This window comes from Penicillium macrosclerotiorum (genome assembly GCF_028827735.1).
Source record: "Penicillium macrosclerotiorum strain IBT 26536 chromosome Unknown utg000009l_segment0_segment0, whole genome shotgun sequence".
Lineage (NCBI taxonomy): Eukaryota > Fungi > Ascomycota > Eurotiomycetes > Eurotiales > Aspergillaceae > Penicillium > Penicillium macrosclerotiorum.
This window is the reverse complement of record NW_026643088.1, coordinates 34,259-58,083: the sequence shown is the minus strand read 5'-3', so window position 1 is coordinate 58,083 and position 23,825 is coordinate 34,259. Positions and strand designations below refer to the sequence as shown.

The following is a 23,825-nucleotide window of genomic DNA, read 5'->3' as shown; positions in this document are numbered from 1 at the left end:
TCGTCAAAACCGCATCACATCATCGTCCACCATGTCCCCGATGCAAGACGCAAATCAAACAGGACGGGAGATTTACGCCAGCTTGGCCTTCTGCTTGAAGGCCAGCAGCAAACCGCTGGTTGAGCTGTCATGGTCGTCACCAGCGCCGGGAGTCTCCAGCTGCTTCTGGATGTTCTTGGCGAGGACCTTGCCAAGCTCGACACCCCACTGGTCAAAGGAGTTGATGTTCCAGATAGCACCCTCGGTGAAGGTGACGTGCTCGTAGTAGGTGATAAGAGCACCCAGGGTGGATGGGGTGATCTTCTGGGCTAGAATGGAGGTGGTAGGCCGGTTACCCAGGAAGGTCTTGTGCGAAACGAGATTGTCCGGGGCACCCTCAGCCTTGACCTGGTCGGGAGTCTTGCCGACCATCAGGGCCTCAGATTGAGCCAAGAAGTTGGAAGCCAGCATGCGCTGGTGCTTGCCGCCCTCGACGGGGTTGTGAGACTCGGCAGCCATGAGGAAATCGGCCGGAATGAGTTTGGTCCCCTGGTGCAGCAGCTGGAAGAAACTGTGCTGGGCATTGGTGGCAGGCTCGCCGAACAGGATGGGGCCGGTGGTATACTTGACATATTCGCCGGCACGAGTAATTGCCTTACCGTTGCTCTCCATGGACAGCTGCTGCAGGTAGGCGGGGAAACGGTGCAGGTACTGGTCAAACGGCGCGACCAGGTGGGTCTGGGCGCCGAAGAAATCGCTGTACCAGACGCTCAGAAGACCACCAATGGCGGGGATGTTCTGTTCTAGGGGGCCTCACGGAAGTGCTTGTCCATAGCGTGAGCACCGGCCAGGAACTGGTGGAAGTTGTCATAACCAATGTACAGGGCCACAGACAGGCCGATGGCGCTCCAGACGGAGTAGCGACCACCGACCCAAGACTCGAACCCAAACATGTTCTTCTTGTCAATGCCGAACTTGGTGACCTCGGCCTCATTGGTAGACAGAGCCACGAAGTGCTTCGCGATGTGCGACTCATCCTTGGCCGACTGCAGGAACCAGCTCTTGGCGGTGTTGGCGTTGGTGCAAGTCTCGGCGGTCGTGAAGGTCTTGGAGGCAATCAAGAAAAGAGTAGTCTCGGGGTCGGAGTCCTTGAGGGCCTCAGCGACGTGAGTACCATCAATGTTGGAGACGAAGTGGAGCTTGATGTCAGGGTGGCCATAGGGCTTCAGGGCCTCGGTGACCATGACGGGGCCGCTAAAAGAAGAAGAAAAAAAAAAGGTCAACCTTTCATCCGACTGCTTGACATCGGGCTGATCATGTAGATAGCGCGACAGGAGAGGGGGACTTACAGATCAGAGCCACCAATACCAATGTTGATGATGGTGTTGATCTTCTTGCCGGTGTAACCCTTCCACTCGCCGCTGCGGACCTGCTCGGAGAACTCCTTCATGTGCTCCAGGACTGCGTTGACCTCCTCGACAACGCTCTTGCCATCCACCTGCATGGGCTCGTTGGAGACATTGCGCAGGGCGGCGTGGTAGACGGCACGGTCCTCAGTGAAGTTGATGTGGTCACCGCGGAACATGGCATCCCGCAGCTCCTCAACGCCAGCCTCCTTGGCCAGCTTCACCAACAGAGACAGGGTCTCCTCGGTGATGAAGTTCTTGGAGAAGTCGAAGAGGATCTCCGAGTTGTCCACGGTGTTGGCGAAGGACCGGCTGAACTTCTCAAAGCGCTGGGGGTCATTCTGAAAGTACTCCTTCAGGACAATGTTGCGTCCAAGGGTGGTGTGGTGCTCCTGGAGCTCCTTCCAGGCCTTGAGATCGGAGGCCTGCGCGAAAGCCGGCATGATGACGAATTGTAGAGCTAGATTTTGGAGGGGCGGATGGAAGTCAGCATTAGAGCAACAGTGCGGGGGTCAGAAAAGGCGAGGGGCAAAGAAGGCAAGTGAACTCACAAGATAGGACACGGAACGGAGAGGGGGAAGAGGATTTCACCAAGAAGTCTGGCAGCAGGGAAGAGAAGAGAAGAAAAAAAGCGATGTCGTCAAGTGTCCGGCGTGTTGGGGTCCGGCGGAGGGACGTGGGGCAAGCATCATCATTGCCGCATTCGGGCTGGGTCTGGAGCGGGTTTGTTTGCAAATCGACGACCCCTTCCACTTGCCGACTCGGAATTCAGAGCTCGCGTGAATTGCGAATGCGACGAGATAGGCGGTCCCGCTTGAATTGGCAGACATGTCTTCCTCTTGGCTTGCTTTCCTCAGCTGTGGATGGGCATTGCCTGCCTCTCTACACCTGTACTTCTCTACCTCGCTCCCTTTTCTACCGGATAACACCCCGCCGGGATCCCGTACGGCTGTACGGGGAGGAACCAGCCCCTCGAACCCGCAAAGATCCTAGATTGACCGGACACCCTAATTAGCAGCCAGCGCTGAGACACGTTCTCGACCCGCTAGATGACCAATTGCTCCTGCCATCTCCCCGGGTCGACCGAAAATAGGCTGATCAGCCGCCAGGAACCCCCACTACCGGACGGTGTTACTCCGGGACTGGTCGGGTGACGGGCAAAGTTTCTTTGGCTTCTTTGGTTTCTTTGGAGGATTCTCGATCAACAAGGTCGCACACATAAGCCTTAGACATCCATACGAGAGAGTTTCCGCGGAGACCGAGCAACGCTTGCAGAACAAGCAAATTGGGCAGAGCTCCTCTCGCATGCTGCGGAAATACAACGATTCCTCGATCTAGAGTACATTACATCTATATCTGTGTCGATGACCCTATTCCCTAGACTACCTATGAGCCTGGATCGATGGGTTAAGAATGGCCGCATCCTGTGAACCATAAGCTCCGTCCCACCGAGATTCTTTTGGAATATTCCGGAGCGGAGTAGGCTAAGGGAAGGGACAATTGTTCGATGCTCTCAAGGAAGCATTAGAAAGCCTGAGGTTTGCTCTTTCGGGTGTCTGTCCTTTCGAAGGTGAGAGACGGTGAGAATGCGCGGGAAGGAATGAGAGTGGGATCCAGGTCTCAAGTCAAGAACCATCCCCATTGATCTCGCCTTATGTGCTATTGGTCATAGTCTCATTGTCTCGGGGGGCACTGGGACTCCGAGACGCTTCTGTAGCATGCACCTGTCACTCCTTATGTACTTGTACTGCCGCTAGCGCCCTTCCGCGCTGCGAACCGCCAAGCGACGCACGGACCCAAGCATCATATCCGCCGACCTGCAACTTTCTTCGCTTGCTGGATCTCGACCCCGTCCTTCCCAGATAAGGCGACGGCAATAGCAGTGTGAACTGAATCGCGGTAGATATTTCGGGTCCATTCTCACAAGGTCCCTAGTTCTACTCAGCTGAGACCTGCTCCACGATGTACAACCCTTACCAGCGTGAGTTACATCCTCCTTTGCCACATCCTTTGCGATCTTGCGCCTTGAACCTCCGCAATGGACTCAATACTGATTGTTATGCCATAGCTCCGGGCATGTATGGCTCGTACCCTGGTGCCCCGCCGGGCATGGGTGAGTTTCATTCGACCCCAGCCTAGTTTGATTATCCTCATGATCACTGACCAACTCCAGCGCCGCCTCCAGGGATGTCTGCCCCCGGGACCACTCCTCCGCCAGGCGTGCAGCAGAACAATAACCAGCAGTCTGGCCGCCCGGCCGGCTTCCCGGCCAATTTCCAACCGCCCCCGAACATGTCGAACATCAACTTCTCCGCGCCGGTCATCCGACTCGGCACCTCCGGCCCTGCGAAGCCTGCCGCGCCGGAGATGGGTCGTGAACGTGGGTCGGAGGGTCAGGGACGACGTGCAGGTCTCGGATCGGGGGGCGCAGACTACCAGCGTCACCATGCTCGGGATACAATGATGCAGCTGCAGCCCCCTACACGGGACGAAATCGTGCGGACACTGTTTGTGGGCGGAATCACGGAGGGCGCGGGCGGTGATGATGGCGTTGAGCGGATCCTGCGCTCAGCAGGTAACTTGCGCCGATGGATTCGCGCCACGGATGCCGACGAGAAGCCATGCCGGTTTGGCTTTGCCGAGTTTGAAGACCCTGAGAGCCTTGAAATTGCGGTAGAAGTCTTGAAAGACATCGAGGTCCCCGTGAAGCGACAAGAGCCGCGTGCGGAGAATGATGAGGAGACGGAAGTTGAGAAGAGCATGCTTCTGGTTCGTACATGTCCCTTTCTACGGCTAACTATCTGCCATGGATCTAATTTTCCTATTAGGTTATTGTCGACGAAAGCACCATGACCTATCTGGAGAACTTCGGGGCCACCCGAGGCGAACGTGATCCTACGGAGCTTCAGGCGCGCTTTGATACAGCTCGCGCCAATTTGAAGAGCGTCTTGTCTGATCTTTCCCACCCAGTCAGCCCCACTCAGAAGGAGGATATTTCTGCCATCGATCGGGATGGCGATATCGACATGAAGGACGGTGAAACTGGCAAGGACGGCGAGATCGTTACCATCCCAATCAGTGTCGAAGACGAACTGGCCGACATCCCGCCCGAACAGCGCGAGAGTGTGGCCAAGGAGATCGCTGCATTCCGCGAACGCAGCAATCGTCGAGATATCGAACGGCTCAAGCGCGAGGAGGAGATCGAGTCCATGGAGCGTGCGCGGAACTCTGGCTCCCGGATCAGCCGTCTCGCTTCTCCCCCGGCTTCAGCTCCGAGTGGACCTGCTGGCGGCGCAAATGGCATTCCTCTGGGCCCGCGTGATCGTAGCATGCCGAACGCCCCGGCCGGGCCGAAAGGATTTGGTGTACAGATTCCTAAAGATTACCAGAAAGGAGTATCGTTCGTCAATGGCGGATCCATCAATGGGGCTCAGGTCTCTATTGATCGTGAAGACGAAGATTCAGATGCCAGTGACGAGGAGCTTGAGCGTCGTCGCCAGGCGAAACGCGATGCTGAGCAGGAGAAACAATTTCTCGACCAGGAGCGCCGGTGGCTCAACCGGGAACGCAGCCGAACTGCCGCCCTTGAGCGGGAGAAGAAGCGTGATAAGGATGAAGATGGGAAGTTGCAAGATGCTCACGATGAGATGGACCAGCGACTAAGGGAGTGGAATGACGACAATGAGGCTAGCCGAAAAGCAAGCGAATATTACGCCGATCGCGGTGCCTGGTTGCGAAGCCGTGCCGCTTTCCGGGCCCGCGAAGTGAGCATGGATGAGGCTGATCGTTCTGCGGAAGAGCGTGAGCGGGCTCGCTCTGCTCAGCAGCAAGAGCAGGCTCGCGGAATGGCCGACGACTTCCTCGCCCGCCAGGCCCAGGAGCTGGAGACCCGTACACAGGAGCCCGAACCTCGCGAGGAGCCCCAACGCTTCAAGCTGTCTCTCGGCGCTGCTGCCCAGAAAGCCCAGGCCGCGACCAACCGCCGCACCGTCGCCGAAGTCGAGGGCTTGTTGGAGGATGAGGAGGAACCCGCAGGCACTACTCGCCGGCAGCTTATCCCCATCAAATTCGATTCTGCTGCCGAAGCTGCGGGCCTGTCGGACGAAGAACGCGCTCAGGCGGCTCGTCAATTGGCGGCCGAGATCCCTGCCGACAAGGACGGACTGTGGAAATGGGAGATCAAATGGGAGTTTGTGGACGAGGCAGTCATCACTGATCAGCTCAAACCGTTTGTGGAAAAGAAGATTGTGGAATACTTGGGTGTGCAGGAACAGATGCTGGTCGATGTGGTAGAGGAGCATGTGCGGAAGCATGGCACTCCTCAGGATCTTGTGGAGCAGTTGGAAATGGTACGTTCTTCTGGCCCCGTCTACACTTGGAAATTTACATTGCACTGCTGACCACGGGGTTTCTCTAGGCATTGGACGAAGAAGCCGAAGTGCTGGTCCGCAAGCTCTGGCGAATGCTCATCTTCTTCTCGGAAAGCGAGAAGCGCGGTCTGTCAGCATAAACTCGCGACTATGCAGCATGTCGATCAGGGGCGGGATGATCTGCCACATTCAAGACACATGCGTACACAAAGTAGAATGAAGAGCCGCAATTGGCTTACAATGGCAGATTTTCACATACATTTTAGCGCCGTAATTGTTCAATCTTTTCTATTATATAGGCCAACCGTATTAGGGCTATGAAGGTCCTGTAGCCAGCTGGGCTAGCTTGTTAGGGCATGCGCCCACCCCCAGAAACGCGGAGCAGCTCCGATGGCCCGTCCCACAATATGATTGGCGGACTATTTCATTTCCCCTTTGCCGGCAATTATCCGCCAATAGAATTTCACAGCGTCATAAGGGAGTGAGGGGCGAGGGCGAAAACGCGGGCGCCGCGGGGGTAACAAGGTCTCTATATACGGGCCTGCGTCGCAGTTTTTCCCATTTTTCCGTTCATTTCTCTTTTGCGATTTTCTCTCACGTTGCACCTTGCTTTGATTGTTGGGCTTTGATACCCTCCCTCTACGGTGTAGATATCTGTTCTTGAGGCATATCCCGCAATCTCTAGATTGAGCAACGCTTCCCTATACCGACAGCACCACCACCCCTCAATTGCACTCAATTGACCCGGAAAATACCTTTTTGGCTGCTACTTGGGACTGCGTCTCATCATGGTCAAAATCACAAGCTTCACCACGCGGGACGTGAGGTTTCCGGTACGTTATTCAAGCACCTGCTGCCTACCACGCACTCGAAATGAGCCATCGCTGACTCCCGCACCAGACCTCCCTCGATAAGACTGGCTCAGATGCCATGAACGCAGCTGGCGATTACTCTGCTGCTTACTGCATTATCTATACAGACTCAGACTACAAGGGCCATGGCATGGTACGTCCCGCGCCAGCGGATGTCCCCATATTCTCCCCGCAATGCCCCATTAACATGAAGAACCTCAATAGACTTTCACCATTGGCCGCGGCAACGAGATTGTCTGCTCTGCCATCTCCCTCCTGACTCCACTCATTGTTGGCAAAGACCTGGATGAGCTTACTGCCGACTGGGGCAAGACTTGGCGCTACCTCGTCTCCGACAGCCAGCTGCGCTGGATCGGCCCCGAGAAGGGTGTGATCCACCTTGCCCTGGGTGCCGTCGTCAATGCCTTGTGGGATTTGTGGGCCAAGACCCTGAACAAGCCCGTATGGCGTATCGTCGCAGACATGACCCCTGAGGAGTTCGTGCGCTGCATCGACTTCCGGTACATCACAGACGCCATTACCCCCGAGGAGGCACTGGACATGCTCAAGTCGGTCGAAGCCGGCAAGCAGGACCGTATCCGCGAGGCGGAAGCCAGCCAGGCAGTGCCTGCTTATACCACCAGCGCGGGCTGGCTGGGTTATGGTGAGGATAAGCTGAAGAAGTTACTGGATGAGAGCGTGGCCCAGGGATACAAACACTTCAAGCTGAAGGTTGGCGCCAACCTGGAAGAGGATAAGCGAAGATTGAAAATTGCTCGCGACGCTATTGGCTATGACAAGGGGAACATCCTGATGGTTGACGCCAACCAGGTTTGGTCCGTACCGGAGGCAATTACCTGGATGCAGGAGTTGGCTGAGTTCAAGCCCTGGTTCATTGAGGAGCCCACCTCCCCCGATGACATCCTCGGTCACGCCGCCATTCGCAAGGCGCTGGCGAACACCCCTCACGGCACCGTTGGCGTTGCCACCGGCGAGATGTGCCAGAACCGTGTGGTTTTCAAGCAGCTTCTGCAGGCTGGTGCCTTGACCGTGCTCCAGCCCGACGCCTGCCGTGTTGGTGGTGTCAACGAGGTGCTCGCGATCTTGCTGCTGGCTTGCAAGTTTGGCGTCCCAATTGTCCCCCACTCGGGCGGTGTCGGCCTACCCGAATACACACAGCACCTGAGCACCATTGACTACGTTGTGGTGAGCGGCAAGAAGAGCGTATTGGAGTATGTTGACCATCTGCACGAACACTTTGTGCACCCGTCCAGTGTCAAGGACGGCTACTATGTCACCCCTATGGAGCCTGGATACAGTGTGGAAATGAAGCCGGAAAGCATGGATGCCTTCGCGTTCCCTGGCGAGGAGGGTAAGAGCTGGTGGCGCTCAGAAGAGGCGAAGACTATTCTTGAGGGCCCTCGGGTGGTCTAAGTGGAAAGACTTTTAGCATCGTTCGTTTTATGTGTATTTCATGTCCATAGCTTTCTCGAAATTTGTCAGATATCATTTGTTCTTGAATAAGTATTGTTATAGAGTGCCGATAAATAAGGCAAATTGACTTGTCCACAGCAGTAAGCTGCTTGAACTGGAATATATGATACAACAGATAGGCCAGCGGCCATAGATATGAATGGGTGGATTGTGACCAGCCCTAAAAATACAAAGAAAGTCGGAAGACAATCAAATGGAAAACATAATCATATCCTGGAACAGCGATGCGAATGACTTGCTGCCAATATTGGCATGCAGTTCAACAGGCTCGCCGGCGTCTTGGGGTATTAGTCCCAGGAGAGACGGCGCCATTGACCAAGCGTTTAGTAGGAAAGTAAGATAGGATCGCGATGAACAAATCCCAAATACTAAATCTCAACGCCATTGGATTCCGAAAAGCTTCAATGAGCTAGCCACACTAGGCTTTTCATGTGCTTTTTCCAAAACGATGCGAGAATGGCCTTTCACATCCAGAGCAAGAAGCTGGTACTCCCATTCGCTCTTGTCCAAAGGCTTCATCATGTGCACGAAAACGACGCCGGAATTCAGAGGGCCCTCGACCTAGACAGGTGTGTGAGTATCGCCCTGCTTGATAGCCAGAGAAACAAAAGGAGTCATACATGGAAGTTCATTCTGAGATGCTCGCGGCCTAGCCGATCCTTCTCGATAGTGGTCCTGCTCAAGTCAATCAATATGCTCCTCGCCTCCCCGCTAATCTTCCTTGCTTATGGAACTCACGCAACAGGCCGATTCCGTGCCCACCGGCTATTGGTGTTCTCTCCGTATGCCTTGATCTCCCGTCGGTCTCCCAGAAGTTTTATGCATCGCGAATCATCCTTGATACGATCAACAGCCTTCTCAAACTGCCATACCCTGCTATTCGGCGAGAAAACCTCGGTATAAAGTAAATAAAATACACCGCCCTATACATTTCCAAGCCACAGTGATCAGCGGATAGCTCTTTCCAAAAAAAATTGTCTGCCGCCTCTATGGCCAGTCGTGAGAATGGGTATTGCCTACCGTCAGCGCCGCACCAGCCAGCACAACCACGAAGTTGAATGATTGTTGTGTTGCTCGTGAAACTTTCTCTCGTCCAGTCAGTTCACTCCATTCGTATCGTCCATCGTCTGACAAGACTGTGATGTTCTTCCTCTTGGATCGAGCTCCGGTCTGTGTTGCGTAGAGCCGAGCGATCTCGGAGCGAGGAAGGGAGCGAGGGGCAACCGGTGCGCTCAAAGGCACTCGCAGATGTTGCAGAGACCGGAAATTCATTGTGGTGGCGTCTGTCGAAGAGCCAGGGCCGTGAGGTTGTCGCAACAGTCGATAACGCTGATAGCAGCGGAGCGGAGATGCTCACGTGCTCGGGTGGAAATTACCGTACTGGCTTATTTACCTTCTGGTAACAAGATGTTTGTGCTCCCTTCCTGGTCTACCTAATTCATATTTCCTGCTTTCAAAACATAGTTTAGAAAGTGGAAATAAGCTGATGACAGCATAGGTATAAAAAGACATGAAGAAGGCGGGAAAGTATAAGAGCAGTATAATCAGAGCAATTGGAGGGGCTTTTTGACTGGCAGAATTTATTATGATCAAAACACCACATCAAATAATTTAGAGAAGAATAGAAAGGGCTTTCACATATCTATGCCATATATGATGAGGCCCCAGGAATGATAATTGTATCCAAAGGAAGGTCTAGTCCGGATTGTTCCTCGTCAATTGGAATTCATCATTGACTCTGCACTAATATATATTGATTCTATGGATACCCAGTAGGGCATAAAGTGACGTTGTAATTGTTGTAGGTCCTCCTGATATCTTCTACAGTTGTGGGGTACCTATCATAACTCTTATCACGTCTTTATAAGTTGGCGATTCCTAGCTGCAGTACTAAAGCAATTAATTCATGGCGATAGTCTACAACTGAGCAGCCTGGTCTGACAAGACAGACAAGTCCGATCGCGAAATCAACCATCAAATAGTTAAAAAATTACTGCAAAGAGCAAATCTTCCCAACCATGAAACAGATGCCGATTTCTGGAAGAAATGGGAACTACCGGGCAGTTGGAGACTTTCTAAGGACCGCACTTCGGACTCAATTCGCCAATCAGGTTGATCGCCGAGTGATTGGACTCCACATTACAGTCTTTTGGAAGGGGGATTGCATAAGAATACTCTTAGATTAGCGGTATGTGAGATTACCATGGATTTTCCTATTATGTAGAATTTGAACAGAGTGTGTACGGTATCATGGCTGCAAACGTGCACTGCATATAGACGTGAGGCGCTTCACGTGCATGTTTCAAAGTTACCATACCGTATATTTGCAACAGAGGGCGGTGTATTGATCGCCGCTCCTCCGCCGGCTTGGGGGGCGGCAGAAGTGCAAATTACACCCAGGCACAGGGTCTCGAGTCCGACCACGTTCGCCGTTCCCGATACTCATCATTCTCGGCTTCTTTCCCACTGCTGAACAAACTCCTTCCCCTCCTCATTCAGTGATCCTCGCTCTTCAACCATGAGTGCCTCCAAGGCGCAGTCTCAAAAGATCTTTGAGAAGCTGAAGCTGAAGCCTGCAAATAAGGTGCGCACGAACAACACCCCGCTTGCTCCGTGATTTTTCGGTTGTCTTGTCCATTGGTCGCTAACCATCTTCTCATTAATAGCTATGCTTTGATTGCGGATCTAAGAATCCGACATGGTCGTCTGTCCCCTTCGGAATCTACCTCTGCCTTGATTGCTCTGCCCATCATCGTAATCTTGGTGTCCATATCTCCTTTGTTCGCTCCACGAATCTCGACCGTATGTAATACCCGATGATGTTACCCTGGCTTTTCAGTCTGTTGGTGAATATTGGCTTATTTTTAATCAGAGTGGCAATGGGAACAACTGCGGGTGATGAAAGTTGGTGGAAACGAGTCTGCCACGAAGTACTTTCAGTCCCATGGGGGATCCGCCGCGCTGGCGAGCAAGGACCCCAAGGTCAAGTATGAATCCAATGCAGCTGTCAAGTATAAGGATGAGTTGAAAAGACGGGCTGCGGCGGATGCGCAACAGTAAGTTCACAGGCTCTCGTCCGTGTTGATTGTTTTGGACGATAGGAGTGCTGATTCATTATAATCTAGGTACCCCGAGGAAGTTATCATCACCGATATCCCTGCTGGCACCCCATCGGATGGCTCAGGTACCCCAGCCGGTGACCAAGAAGATGATTTTTTCTCGTCGTGGGATAAGCCCTCGATCAAGCGTCCGAGCAACCCCCCTTCCCGTACTGGAACGCCACCCGTCGTGAGCCGAACTGGATCCCCCTTCCTGAATGCCGGTGCCAGCTCAAACGGATCCCGATCGAAGTCACCTCTCTCTGCCTCTGAAGAAAAGACAGCATCGCCTGCGCCCACCGCTATCCGCCCTAGCTCCGCTACCCGAAAGACTGCAGGCACTGGTGCCGCGAAGAAGGGCAGTTTGCTTGGAGCCAAGAAGGCGCCCAAGCTTGGTGCTAAGAAGGTGGTCTCCAACGACATTGATTTCGATGAGATGGAACGTAAAGCTAAGGAGGAAGCGGAACGTATTGAGAAACTTGGTTACGACCCCGACGCCGAACAAGCTGAGGCAGATGCCAAGGCTGCTTCTTCCACTGCAGCAATCACTTCTCCTACTCCGATTAGTCCGAGTCGAGCCGGGTTCGGTGCCACTAATAAGACCCACGAACGTAACTCGAGTGACGTTGAGCGACTGGGAATGGGTATGGGAAGGCTTGGCTTCGGACAAGTATCCAAGCCAGCGGCCCCCAAGAAGCTTGGCTTTGGTGCTGTTGCGCCCGCCAAGTCCAATGTCGATGGTATGGCTCTACAGACTTTGAAGTGGCATAGACCAAAAACTAACCAGTATCTTTAGACGAGGAACTGGCCCAGACCCGGACTCGTTTCGGCACCCAGAAGGGTATTTCCTCCGATGAGTTCTTCGGGCGAGACCGCTTCGACCCCAATGCTCAAGAGGAAGCCAAGCAGCGCCTTCGGGACTTTGACGGTGCGACCTCGATCTCCAGCAATGCGTATTTCGGCCGGCCCGATGATGACCTTCCTGCAATTGATGATGGATATGGAGACCTCGAGAATGCGGCGAAGGACTTTGTTCGCCGCTTCGGTATCACTGCCGGAGACGATCTCGAGAACCTGTCACACCTCGTTGGCGAGGGTGCGACAAAGCTGCAAGGTTAGTTTCTCAAAGAAATGAAAATAGGACTATATCCACAGTGCCCAAACTAAAAAAATTAGGTGCTATCCGCAACTATCTGAACAGTTAAAAGGCGATGCTTGGCCATCTGTCCGATATCAGACGCGCCCTTTCCATCGAATACTTAGCAACCCCAATGATCCCCTCTCCAGTTTATTCCCGTGATGCGTGACATCTACCTGTCTCTCTGATCCTACTTCTTCTTTCTCATCCAAGTTTCTTGTTTCATCTCTCATGGCAAAATCTCATGAGCGGCAGCCAAGCAACAAAATTGGGTGAAACTGCAACCTGGCGCGGTTGATACTCGTTTGGAATGTTTTTCATCACATCGCGCATTTTGCAGCAACGCACGTATGGGTTGAGGTTCCCTTTTCTTTTCTTGCTGTTTTTTTCTTGTTTGTTTGTTTGGTAGGATTTGAGTTACTTGAGAAAATTTATGGATAATTCATCCCCAAGCCTGTTGACAGTTCCATGGTTTGCATAGATTAGACAAATGAAGGCAATGTGTACACGATCACTGCCAATATATTTCGGCCAAGTCCCTCGGAGGAACCGCTCGCAGTGATAAATTGAGATTCAATGGAGCCTCGGTCTAGTTTGATGATAGCATAATACAGTGCTCGCCGACACAACTCCGCCTCGATCCAATGATTCCCAGATCAAATACTCTCGTAAACTCCATGATGAATGAAGGTAAAAACACGCCAAATTCGTACAGTGTTGAAAAGGAAGAAGGACAGCCTTCGGATAACTTTTTAAAAGGGGCGCAGAGCACTGTGCAACGCTTGCAACGCTCATTTACACACGGTAAATCGCATCTGCGACCTTGGTAACCTGCCACATCTCATGCACATCGTGTACACGCACGATGTCCGCACCGCCAGCAACACTAGCCGACACAGTCGCACCGGTACCCCAGACACGCTCCCGCGGGGGTCTTGACGCCAGTGATGTGGCCTATGAATCGCTTCCGACTAGGGCCCATCAGCCACGGAAAGTATTCTAGCCCTTGCAGACCACGCAAACGAGATAGGTCGCGCAAGATTTCCAAGTCGTGTGGCTGATTCTTCGCAAAGCCGAGGCCTGGATCTAGGATGATGCGCCAGCGCCGGACGCCGGCGTCTTCGGCGGCGGCGATCCGCGCGCGCAGCTCGGACCCGACTTCGGGAATGACTCCGTTCGGATAGTCGACAAGTTTTGTCATGGTTTGCGGTGTTCCACGCATGTGCATTAAGATGATTGATTTGCCGATGCGCGCGGCAGTGGGTAGCATTTCTGGGTCCAAGAGGCCGGCGGAGACGTCGTTGATGATGTCTGCGCCGGCGGCGCATGCTGCCTCTGCAACACGGGCACGATACGTGTCGATGCTGATAGCGATGTTGGCTGCTTCGGGGATAGTAGTGCGTATGTGTTGGATAGCGGGGACCACGCGAGCAATTTCTTCGTCGGCGCCGACGGGGGTTGATCCTGGTCGCGTGCTTTCGCCGCCTACATCGATTATGGTGGCGCCAGCGGTGATGAAGTTGCGCACTGTCTCCGTCAGCTTGGTGAAGTCTGTTGGGGAGTGGGTGCCGCCGTCAGAGAAGGAATCTGGGGTTAGGTTGAGGATGGCCATGACATGGGTGCTGCGTTTAGGGTCTGTTGCGTGCAGCGATGGAAAAGAAGGAGAGATCGGAGTCGTCGAGAAGGGGATTGGCTCTGGGGGTGGGAGAGCCTTGAGATATTCGCTATAAGTCTGACCACTCTTTTCTGGCTGGGGTGGTCGTTCATTGGGAATCAATCTAGGGGGTTTTTAGTTGAAGTGCAAGATTATGCCATCGAAACTGGACATACTGGCAGAGAGGACGGAGCACAAAGTCACGCTCGAGCATTAAGTTGTGTGGAACATTCAGACGTTCATGGGAGAAGATATCTTGGTCGTAGAGTAGAATATCCAGATCAATTGAGCGCGGGCCCTTGTCAATGAGTTTCTTTCGACCTAGCTCATTCTCAATGGATTGGAGAGTATCCAAGAGTTCCATGGGCGCGAGACTTGTTTCAACCTACAACAAATTAGAAGAACTAGATTTCTGGAGATGCTTTTAGCCAAGTATTGGAAAACATGCTTACTTCACAGACTCCGTTTATGAATGTAGCTTGGTCAAGCACATACATAGGAGTAGTCTCAAAGAGGGAGCTTGTCCGTTTAACTTTGATATTGGCCCGGTCCAATTCCTGGCAAGCTTTCTCAATCATCTCCACTCGATCCCCCACGTTACTTCCTAGCGCGATGAATGCACGATGAAGTTGTGGACTGCCCTGTGTAGGGTTCATTCTGGGATCCAGGTGCAGGTTTGCCCCTCTAGAAAATCTTCTCGAGTATGATTTCAAGTACGGTAGAGGGGTCATGCGCGATGACCGGGCATCTTCGATGCACGAAGTGGCAATCTTAACACCGCCCATCGAGAATTGCCCTATTTAAAGCTCAGTCTGTGTGGCGGCCAGGTCAACCATAAAAAAGCAGGGAGTGGTAGAAGAATGCGGGACGCCATTCTTTTTTTTTTTTTTTTTTTTTTCCTTTTTCTGCGCGGGACAGATACATGACTTGAGATACCGTGGTTACAATTTGAGAAGACACATACGTGAGCTCACACTCGAAAATTGACTATATTTGTTTATTAGTTTCAACTGATTAAACTCGGCAATTGCCAGCGTCTTTACCTTTTCGCCCGGCCTCCGTCGCCTGCCCGAGCGCACTGCCGTGACGCGCTCGGAGTTACCGGCCTTGCCGGCAGGCCCCTAGCCGACCTCAATGGTTGCAACAAGCGTGGAAGACCACGGGCCCCAAACCATGCTGTTGTGCCCGGGCCAGATAAAGCTCTGGAAATCATTCTGGGGCCGAAGAACCTGAGGCCAGGGAGTTTTCCGGGATGGCGACCGTTGTTCTGCTCTGTTGGGGCGCGTCAGGTGAGTGGCCTCGAGTGGGTGCCTTGCTGCCTGGATAAGGTCCGGAGCTTGTGACGAGATGACATAATCCGTCACCCCCGCAAGGCTCGCTGAACCGAGGCTCGAATGGTCCTCGGTGGTTGCAGTGCGCCCCTTCATAAGAGTGGTACGGTGTCCGCTTCCCCAGATTTCTCTCTTTCATTTGCACCCCATCGCATAGCAAAATGGCTTCTCCTCGTTAGTTTTCTGCCCTCCGGCATCTTATGTGTTGACAACGATAGCTAACCACTGTCGCCTTTATAGAGGTCATCCGTACCCCGATCACCGATCTTTTGAAGATCAACCACCCCGTCCTGCTTGCAGGCATGAACGTGGCCGCCGGCCCTAAGCTGGCGGCCGCAGTCACCAACGCTGGTGGTCTCGGTGTTATCGGCGGTGTCGGCTATACTCCTGACATGCTCAAGGAGCAGATCGCTGAGTTGAAGAGCTTCCTCAATGACAAGAACGCACCTTTCGGTGTTGACTTGCTTCTTCCCCAGGTTGGCGGTAGTGCCCGGAAGACCAAGTGAGCATGCCTTGCATACAACCCTTTCTTCTCGCAGAGATCCGTTCGGCTAACCATTTCGGTCCTACTCCTTAGCTATGATTACACCAAGGGCAAGCTCGGCGAGCTTGTTGATATCATCATCAGCAGCGGCGCCAAGCTCTTCGTCTCCGCCGTCGGTGTCCCCCCCAAGGCCATTGTCGACAAGCTGCACGGGGCTGGTATCCTTTGCATGAACATGATCGGTCACCCCAAGCACGTCCAGAAGGCCCTCGATGTCGGTATCGATATCATCTGCGCCCAGGGTGGCGAGGGTGGTGGTCACACCGGCGATGTCCCCACCACCATCCTCATTCCCACCGTTGCTAAGCTGGTCCAGGGCAAGAAGAGCCCTCTGACCGGCGGGCCTGTCCAGGTCATCGCTGCCGGTGGTCTCTATAACGGCAACTCCGTTGCCGCCGCCCTGATGCTCGGTGCCTCAGCGGTGTGGATTGGCACCCGCTTCATCCTGGCTGATGAGGCCGGTGCCCCGGTTGCTCACCAAGAGGCTGTCCGCACTGCCGGCTTCGAGGACAATGTCCGTACCATCATCTTTACCGGTCGTCCCCTGCGTGTCCGCAAGAACGATTACATTATGAACTGGGAGAACAACCGACAGGACGAGATCAAGCAGCTGACTGCCAAGGGTATCATTCCTGTCGAGCACGACTTTGAGAATTTGCCCGATGATGTTGATGATGATACCCTCGACAATGCTCGTCCTTTCCTGATGGGCAAGGTTTCTGCCGTCGTGAACGAGAAGAAGTCTGCTAAGGCCATCGTGGACGAGCTTGTCACTGATGCTGCCGCTCTCCTCAAGAAGGGCAACCAGATGACTGCCAAGTTGTAAATAATGATCTCCTTCTCCCGCCACATTTTCTTTCTTCCTCTTTGTCTCTATATGCCATAGCTTGGTCCCGATGTGGATAGTCGAAATATGACAATACCTCATAAAGAGCGGTTTATTTTCTTGCTATACGTTGTTTTTGTATGAATAAGTAAGCACCCATTGGTTGCAGATTCTGTGCTTGATTTGAGCGAATAGGCGACATCTGGAACCCTCGCTCACAGTTTTCCGGCGGCGAATTGTGAACTGGCTTTTCTGTGATGGAAGGTACAAGACCGGATCTGAATGTGCTGTATGAAAATGGAAGCATGCAGGTAGAAATGAGAAACATTGTCCTCGAGAAGCTTCATTGGAGATAAGCAGACATGAAACATTTATCTGGCATTTGAGATGGTAGATGTCTTGAATGAGTAGTGTTCAAATGATATAGTAAATATGTGAACTGATCGTTTGTGGAAGATGAAGATATTCCGAAAGAACTTGAAGGTCAAGTAAATGAAAAGAGATACGGATTTGACGATCATTCGTGAACTTTCTGGCTTTTCTTTCTTCTTTTTTTTTCGAGAAGGTACTTTTCATATTACAAAAATCCTGGAATTCATTTTGAAGAGGACGCAGAGGGAAGAACGGTAGGAGAGGCGCGACATAGAGAGATTTTTAACAAATTTTGAAAGAGACATCAGAGCATGAAAAGAGATCAAGTTTTTGGACAGTTAATGAAATATACTATCTTGTTCTATAAAGAAATGGAATTCTCTTCACATAAACTAGGAGCATGATAATTGGTCGCTATAGCCGAGAAAATATCAACACTGAACCTTTAGCATGGAAAGGGGGCATTGGGACAGATGGATTTTACAGGCCGGGCACAGAACTTTCGCCGTATATCGAGGACCAAGGAACCAATTGACTGGTCTCAACGCCTCAAGAGGATTAATATCTGTCCACGGTGAGAGAATGTGGAAGAGCTGATACGATTCGTGATTCTACAGGGCTAGGTGGCTCATATCTATTGAATTTGCTACCCCCTAGTCGCCTCATCTTGCCGCTTTTCAGAAGAAAGGTCGAGGTCCCGGTATTTCCCTACTTCTGAATCCTCATGCTACTAAGAATATGCAAAATCACAAGATCTTCGAACCTCATGGTGCTAGTTATAAATATCATATTTCATTTTTTATATACGACCCCTGTATAGAGTATCGCCCACTCTGATCAAATTCCTATTACGCAATACGACATCGTCAGTTCGATCAGTAACCATCGACACCTCATAATTAAGTCTTTAGCCGGTAGTTAGTTAGTCAATAAGGCCGACCCATGTGGCCGGGCGCAACAGCCGCCGGCACGGGCAGGCCGAACAACCCCGAGGGGGCAAGGAGATCCAGAACTCCCTCCGCATGGTCCTGATAGCAGAGCCCCGAGCCATCGGAGGGCCCCGAAACACTGGAGCGGCTAAAAGGCCTGTGGCTGACCAAATAAGCAGGTATAGGCAGGTGCATGCAGGGCCAAATAAGCAGAAGCACAAGCTTGTTAGCCACAGTCAGGATCCGAATATTGGTTTGGGACGATGGGCTGGCATCGGCAGGACAGCCAATTCGAGCCAATCGTGATCATTTCAATTCATTAAGAGGAAGGCGTTACGTGATCCCATCGTCTAGTAGATCCGGGGTGATACCCTTGACCGCACCAATAACAGGCCTGGCGGTGATCTCCGCTATCACAAGCACATAGGAGAGAACGGGCCTCCCTCCGAATGACGAACGATGGGACATCCGGGGCGCCAAAATGCGGAGTAAGGAACTGCCACCGCCGTGTGTTTGCAGAGATACCCTGCATTCTATCGTGCAGCGACAAAAATCGACTGGATCGACCGGTTCAACCTGCTGGATTGAGGGCCAGGAGGCTATATTGAATGCTTTTGAGTAGGTTTCCTCAAATGGACAAGTTAATGGAGGATGAACGGCCGTTGGTCAGCGCAAACCAGCCATCCACACGGGGCAATCTGAGTAATGAGAATGCATGTTGATGCACGAGCCACGATGCGCAAGGGTTCATTCCCTGTTTTGTCAGTGTCGCCGGTATCACCACTATCATCACGGTGACGTGCACGGGAGCCAAGCTTCTTGCAGCTCAGCATCAGCCACACTATGGTTCTCGTCTGTAGACCATGGTGAACATCAAGCACAAAGCTTGGCTTCGAGCCAAGAGGGCGGACGAGATAGAGCAGTTAAGAGATCAGTAATTGGGTGAGCTCAAACGGGTGGAAGTTATCGGGTGCGTATCTCACCCGAATCTCACGCGCTGCTTATCGGCGGTCCGACCGGCCAATGCCACACGCGCAGCGGAAGCGAGCAATGAAACCGCGGGCTGCTGATAAGCTAGTCCATCGCCGCCCCTCCTATTGCTCTTCTTCATTGGCCCTGTCGCCATGCCGACGACCCACTCGACCCGGTGCAAGGCTTGTCATTTGCTTCTTTCTAGAATTTTTCCTGGGGCCCACGCGACAATGAGCTATCTTTTTGCCCTGGCCCCGTTGCCACTGTGTCGCGGGGTGGGGCGAACGCGCACTGGGAGATTTCGGCACTCGGGCATGACTATAAGATCTCTGTCCCTTGCAGTGGAACCGAAGAAAAAAAAAAGAAAAAGAGATGTGACTGCGCTTCTTCACTCTTCTTCCTCTTCACTCTTGGTCATTCTTTGATCTGGGCCTGTGGTGCTCCTCCTCCCGTCTTGACTGACTTTGCGTGAACTTTTTTTTCACGGTTTTTTCTGGTTCCTCGAACGAAGACAAAAACCTCACCCTCCGCCAACCATGCGTTCGAAGTTTGCCATTGGCTCCCGCGCGGAAGCCGACGTTGAGAAGGGTCCCCATGTCGATAACACTCTCGCATCCGACAGCACTAGCCACGAGAACTATGACACCGTTAGCGACAACGCCGTGCCAGGTGAGAGCTTCGAGTACGGCAACTCGCTCTACGCGCGCATCCAGCGCATTGCGGGCAAGTTCAACATTGAACAGCGTGGAGTTGAGCGCGTTCCTGAAAATGAGCGCACGGATACCTCCTACTTCAATATCGGCAGCATGGTGTGTTGAATTCTTTCTGCCTCGGCCACTTCATTGTGGCTGGGGGTTATCTGGGGGAAAATCGTCCCAAAAACTGACCAAGACCCGGGTAGTGGCTGGCCGCGAACATGGTCGTCAGCTCCTTTGCGATTGGAGTCCTCGGCAAATCACTCTTCTACCTGGGATTCGTTGACGCGATCCTGGTGTGTCTGTTCTTCAACTTGCTCGGTGTCATGACCGTGTGTTTCTTCTCGTGCTTTGGCCCCGCGTTTGGACTGCGACAGATGGTTCTGTCCCGCTTCTGGTTTGGCTGGTTCCCTGTGAAGTTCAGTGAGTAGCCTTGAGTGATCATCTGGTGTGCAACGCCATATAATGGATGGTAGGACTAACCTTGATTCTTCTTTACAGTTGCCATCCTCAACGTCCTGGCCTGTGTCGGCTGGTCCGCCGCCAACGCCATCGTGGGCGCTCAGCTTTTGAATGCCGTCAACGGTACCGTTCCTGGCTTTGCCGGCATCCTCATCATCACTTTCTGCACCCTCTTCATTACCTTCGCCGGATACAAGGTCGTCCACATTTATGAATACTGGAGCTGGATTCCGACATGTATCGTTTTCTTCATCGTGCTGGGTTGCTTTGCCCACTCTGGTGATTTCCTCAACCTGCCTATGGAGTCTGGCACCTCTGAGCTGGGTGACTGCCTGTCCTTTGGCTCGACTGTGTATGGCTTCGCAACTGGCTGGACCAGCTATGCCGCGGATTATACCGTCTACCAGCCGGCTAACCGCAGCCGCCGCAAGGTCTTCGCCGCCACCTGGGCTGGCCTGGTTATTCCGCTGTTGTTTACCCAGTTCCTAGGTATTGCCGTGATGACTGCCACTGGTCTCAACGACGGTAACAACAAGTACGCCGATGGCTACTCGGCCTCGGGCAACGGTGGTCTGCTTGGAGCTGTCCTGGAACCCCTTGGTGGCTTCGGCAAGTTCTGTTTGGTCATCCTGGCGCTATCAATCATCGCCAACAACTGCCCGAACATCTACTCTGTCTCGCTGACCTTGCAAGTTCTGAGCCGATACACGCAGCGCGTGCCTCGCTTCATTTGGACCTTCCTCGCCTCCTGTGTGTCGCTTGCCATTGCTATTCCAGGCTACTCCCACTTCGAGACCGTCTTGGAAAACTTCATGAACTTGATCGCGTACTGGCTGGCTATCTACTCGGGTATTGCTATCGCGGACCACTTCGTCTTCAAGCGCGGGTTCAAGGGCTACCGCCCCGAAATCTACGATAAGCCTGATCAGCTTCCCATCGGCCTCGCCGCGAGCGTGGCATTCTGCTTCGGTGTCGCCGGTATGGTCACTGGTATGAGTCAGACCTGGTGGATCGGTCCGATTGCGAAGCACGCTGGCGCTCTTCCCTATGGTGGTGATGTCGGTTTCGAACTGGGTTTCGCTTTTGCCTTTACGATGTACTGCGTTGCACGCCCGATTGAGATTCACTTCTTCCGCCGTTAGTTTTGATTGTTTGTACATATGGGTTGGGATGGGTGGGCTGTGGAAACATGGGATTTGTATTGACGGTAATAGTTTTTGCATTTTATCATGGATGGATAGTTCAGAAAATTTTTCTTAATAATGAATCTTGCATTCGCATCATCTCTGAGCCTATCCTCTTATCCTATCCTCTTATCCCTTTAGTCTCTGGTTTTAAAAGACAGACAACCCTGTCCAAATTATTTCTTTCGGATGAGGATTTCTTTTACCAAAAAAATGTCTCGGATGGGTTTCCAACCTCCTTTTAGTCTTACCTTTGAAAGGCCTGGCAAGATGTGATCAATGAGTAATCGCGGAAATGATCATCTACGACTTCGAACGATAAGCACTGTCAACGGCAACAAGTCAGGTCCAGGCACAAATTGCCACATCCTATCTGACACTGATTCATCGCTCTCTCAAGACTTTGCCGGCGTCTAGCGTTGTCCCCAGACTCATTACCAGCGTCGATACTGGTGCTGTGTCCTGATGCGGCTGTGCTTGGTTTCAAGCTAGTATTGATCTCTGGCTGTAGAGTGACAGAGTGAATGCCATATGCATGGAAACATTCTCGAATAGTCTTGGCCAGACTGTCGAAATCAGTCGTAATATCGCCATCAATGACGAGGTGCGCCGAAGCGAGCGACTTGGTCTGGTTCAGACGCCAGATGTGAAGTTCGTGAATTGCAAGAACACCCGGAATCTATTATCGAGTCAATTACGTCAAGTCAAGGGTTATTAGGGCATATTGGATGTCGTCTACCTTTTTTAGATCGTGCTTGACATCGTCATGGTCAACTCCTTGCGGGGCGCTTTGTAGGAGGATGAGACCGGAAGATTTGACTGGCATAGGTCAGTACTCTTGTTGGTGATGGGATAGGCATTCAGATGACCACTTACTCAGAGGGATGGAGGAAAGAAATATCATAATTGCGATACCCATACTGACCGCAGGGTCCGCGTAGTATCTTCCGCCGTAGTTAGCGAACCAAATGACCGCTGCGGCGATAATGACACCAAGATTATTTGCGCAGTCGCCGATAACATGTATCAAAACGCCCATCATAGCTAGATCCCGATGGGGCTTGCTTGAAGCACTTTGCTTGATATAATGTTTGTGATGGATATGCTATTTTGGTAAGCACATGGCAAAAAAGTCAAAAGAAAATAAGCATATTGCTAACCTTTCCATCTACAAGACCTATCGCCGCAGAGTCCTCGTCAGTAGAACGCTCGTGGGTATCGTGCGTGTGGTCATGGCCATGGTCATGGCCATGGTCGTGCCCATGATCGTGCTCATGTCCATGGTCGTGCCCATGCCCGCTACCATGGTCATGTCCGTGGTCGTGATCTGTGAAGACCTTTAGTATTTGTTAGAGCAAACCTAATTCAAGACACTGACCGTGCAAGAACAATACGCTGATGAGATTGAGGCCAAAACCTACGCAGCCCATGACCAGAACAAGTTTTGGCTGCTCGACCTCTATAATAACTGTATTAGTTGCGAAGGCTATCATAAGCCAGAAGACGACTGACTCTGTAGGGTAATAAAGCGCTCAAGGGATTGCAGGAAAACGCTGATCCCCAACCCAAATAGCAGGACTCCATTGAAGAAAGCACCCAAGAGTTGGATTCGCTGCCAGCCAAATGTGAGGGCTTTTGGAGGAGTGCTTTTTTCGGCCACCTACATACCTGGGATCAGTAATAAAGACAGTAAGGGTCTAGTCAGGTGGTACTCACGATTGCAGCGATAAGGGCAATTATGAAGCCAACCAGGTCATTTAGCTAGCGATCGTCAGTTCTCACCATATCTAGTTGCCAGTGCCTTTGCAGACCGCTGACTTCGGGACAAAATTACATAATGAAAGGCATCTGCGACCAGAGCGAGTGAATGTGTATAGAAGCCGACTATTGTTGTATAGAATGTATTAGTAATAACTCGACTCGCATATTAGGTTCTAGCTTTTCTGCTAGATTACTGTCATGATGGGGAACCAAGGAAAATTCTGACCGGAGATCTCAGCGATGAAGAAGCAGAACGAGATCCCGATGACAGCGCTAAGCCGCTGGATTCGGGATATCTTGGCCATAGCGAGCAATCACAAGGCGGATTATTATTTGGCGGTGGGTGTAAATCCAGGGTGTGGATCGAAAGAATTAAAATCGCGAGTCTAGTGGCTAGTGGGATTAAGGGTCGCGCAGCCTCCATATCAGGGTTTCGCTAGAAGGATTCAAGCTTCAAGTGGCGAATCACTTTCCGGGTCGTATGACTCAACACCGCAAATCAAGTCCCCAAGTAGACATACAAAAGATCAAAAATAAGTCCAGTTGCTTCTTCAGCATGCATCAAAGAAAGCGATGCAACCTATAAGATTTCAATCTCTGCGGCTCGGCAAATCACTGCCTCGCGCCAAGCCTTAGCAAAGCAGACACCGGATTTCCGAGTCAAATGAACTGAGTAAAGCTAATCTTCGTGGGCCACAGAGCGAGCTAGTTCGGTATAGTTATAGCACAAAAAACATCTCATCAGTCCCGATGGGTTCT

The 23,825-nt window shown here is 52.2% G+C and overlaps 10 protein-coding genes across 10 annotated transcripts; 5 read left to right on the top strand and 5 right to left on the bottom strand.

The window, feature by feature from the left end:
- Positions 1–72: 72 nt before the first annotated feature.
- Positions 73–1,828, bottom strand: N7462_009186 (glucose-6-phosphate isomerase; the record flags this gene model as incomplete). The annotated part of the gene is made up of 3 exons (XM_057080900.1): positions 73–782; positions 824–1,233; positions 1,329–1,828. The coding sequence occupies 3 exons, from the start codon at positions 1,826–1,828 to the stop codon at positions 73–75; spliced, it is 1,620 nt and encodes a 539-aa protein (XP_056929737.1).
- Positions 1,829–3,347: 1,519 nt separating this feature from the next.
- N7462_009185 (uncharacterized protein) lies at positions 3,348–5,895 on the top strand (the record flags this gene model as incomplete). The annotated part of the gene is made up of 5 exons (XM_057080899.1): positions 3,348–3,366; positions 3,454–3,498; positions 3,559–4,154; positions 4,214–5,734; positions 5,803–5,895. 5 exons carry the CDS (start codon positions 3,348–3,350, stop codon positions 5,893–5,895), a joined length of 2,274 nt encoding a protein of 757 aa, XP_056929736.1.
- Positions 5,896–6,543: 648 nt separating this feature from the next.
- Positions 6,544–8,040, top strand: N7462_009184 (L-fuconate dehydratase; the record flags this gene model as incomplete). Its single annotated transcript, XM_057080898.1, has 3 exons — positions 6,544–6,588; positions 6,656–6,760; positions 6,832–8,040. The coding sequence occupies 3 exons, from the start codon at positions 6,544–6,546 to the stop codon at positions 8,038–8,040; spliced, it is 1,359 nt and encodes a 452-aa protein (XP_056929735.1).
- Positions 8,041–8,475: 435 nt separating this feature from the next.
- Positions 8,476–9,372, bottom strand: tim21 (the record flags this gene model as incomplete). Its single annotated transcript, XM_057080897.1, has 4 exons — positions 8,476–8,661; positions 8,721–8,775; positions 8,839–9,023; positions 9,121–9,372. The coding sequence occupies 4 exons, from the start codon at positions 9,370–9,372 to the stop codon at positions 8,476–8,478; spliced, it is 678 nt and encodes a 225-aa protein (XP_056929734.1).
- A 1,246-nt stretch (positions 9,373–10,618) lies between these two features.
- N7462_009182 (ADP-ribosylation factor GTPase-activating protein) lies at positions 10,619–12,403 on the top strand (the record flags this gene model as incomplete). The annotated part of the gene is made up of 6 exons (XM_057080896.1): positions 10,619–10,684; positions 10,767–10,902; positions 10,973–11,156; positions 11,226–11,938; positions 11,995–12,312; positions 12,375–12,403. 6 exons carry the CDS (start codon positions 10,619–10,621, stop codon positions 12,401–12,403), a joined length of 1,446 nt encoding a protein of 481 aa, XP_056929733.1.
- An 819-nt stretch (positions 12,404–13,222) lies between these two features.
- Positions 13,223–14,646, bottom strand: N7462_009181 (folic acid synthesis protein; the record flags this gene model as incomplete). The annotated part of the gene is made up of 3 exons (XM_057080895.1): positions 13,223–14,114; positions 14,167–14,375; positions 14,443–14,646. 3 exons carry the CDS (start codon positions 14,644–14,646, stop codon positions 13,223–13,225), a joined length of 1,305 nt encoding a protein of 434 aa, XP_056929732.1.
- An 836-nt stretch (positions 14,647–15,482) lies between these two features.
- On the top strand, positions 15,483–16,691 carry N7462_009180 (nitronate monooxygenase; the record flags this gene model as incomplete). The annotated part of the gene is made up of 3 exons (XM_057080894.1): positions 15,483–15,495; positions 15,562–15,823; positions 15,899–16,691. 3 exons carry the CDS (start codon positions 15,483–15,485, stop codon positions 16,689–16,691), a joined length of 1,068 nt encoding a protein of 355 aa, XP_056929731.1.
- Positions 16,692–18,633: 1,942 nt separating this feature from the next.
- Positions 18,634–19,118, bottom strand: N7462_009179 (uncharacterized protein; the record flags this gene model as incomplete). Its single annotated transcript, XM_057080893.1, has 2 exons — positions 18,634–18,846; positions 18,987–19,118. 2 exons carry the CDS (start codon positions 19,116–19,118, stop codon positions 18,634–18,636), a joined length of 345 nt encoding a protein of 114 aa, XP_056929730.1.
- Positions 19,119–19,500: 382 nt separating this feature from the next.
- Positions 19,501–21,263, top strand: N7462_009178 (cytosine permease; the record flags this gene model as incomplete). Its single annotated transcript, XM_057080892.1, has 3 exons — positions 19,501–19,773; positions 19,866–20,082; positions 20,161–21,263. The coding sequence occupies 3 exons, from the start codon at positions 19,501–19,503 to the stop codon at positions 21,261–21,263; spliced, it is 1,593 nt and encodes a 530-aa protein (XP_056929729.1).
- A 370-nt stretch (positions 21,264–21,633) lies between these two features.
- N7462_009177 (cation diffusion facilitator family transporter) lies at positions 21,634–23,371 on the bottom strand (the record flags this gene model as incomplete). Its single annotated transcript, XM_057080891.1, has 9 exons — positions 21,634–21,984; positions 22,045–22,124; positions 22,182–22,410; positions 22,466–22,632; positions 22,684–22,764; positions 22,818–22,965; positions 23,022–23,066; positions 23,140–23,189; positions 23,293–23,371. The coding sequence occupies 9 exons, from the start codon at positions 23,369–23,371 to the stop codon at positions 21,634–21,636; spliced, it is 1,230 nt and encodes a 409-aa protein (XP_056929728.1).
- Positions 23,372–23,825: the final 454 nt, after the last annotated feature.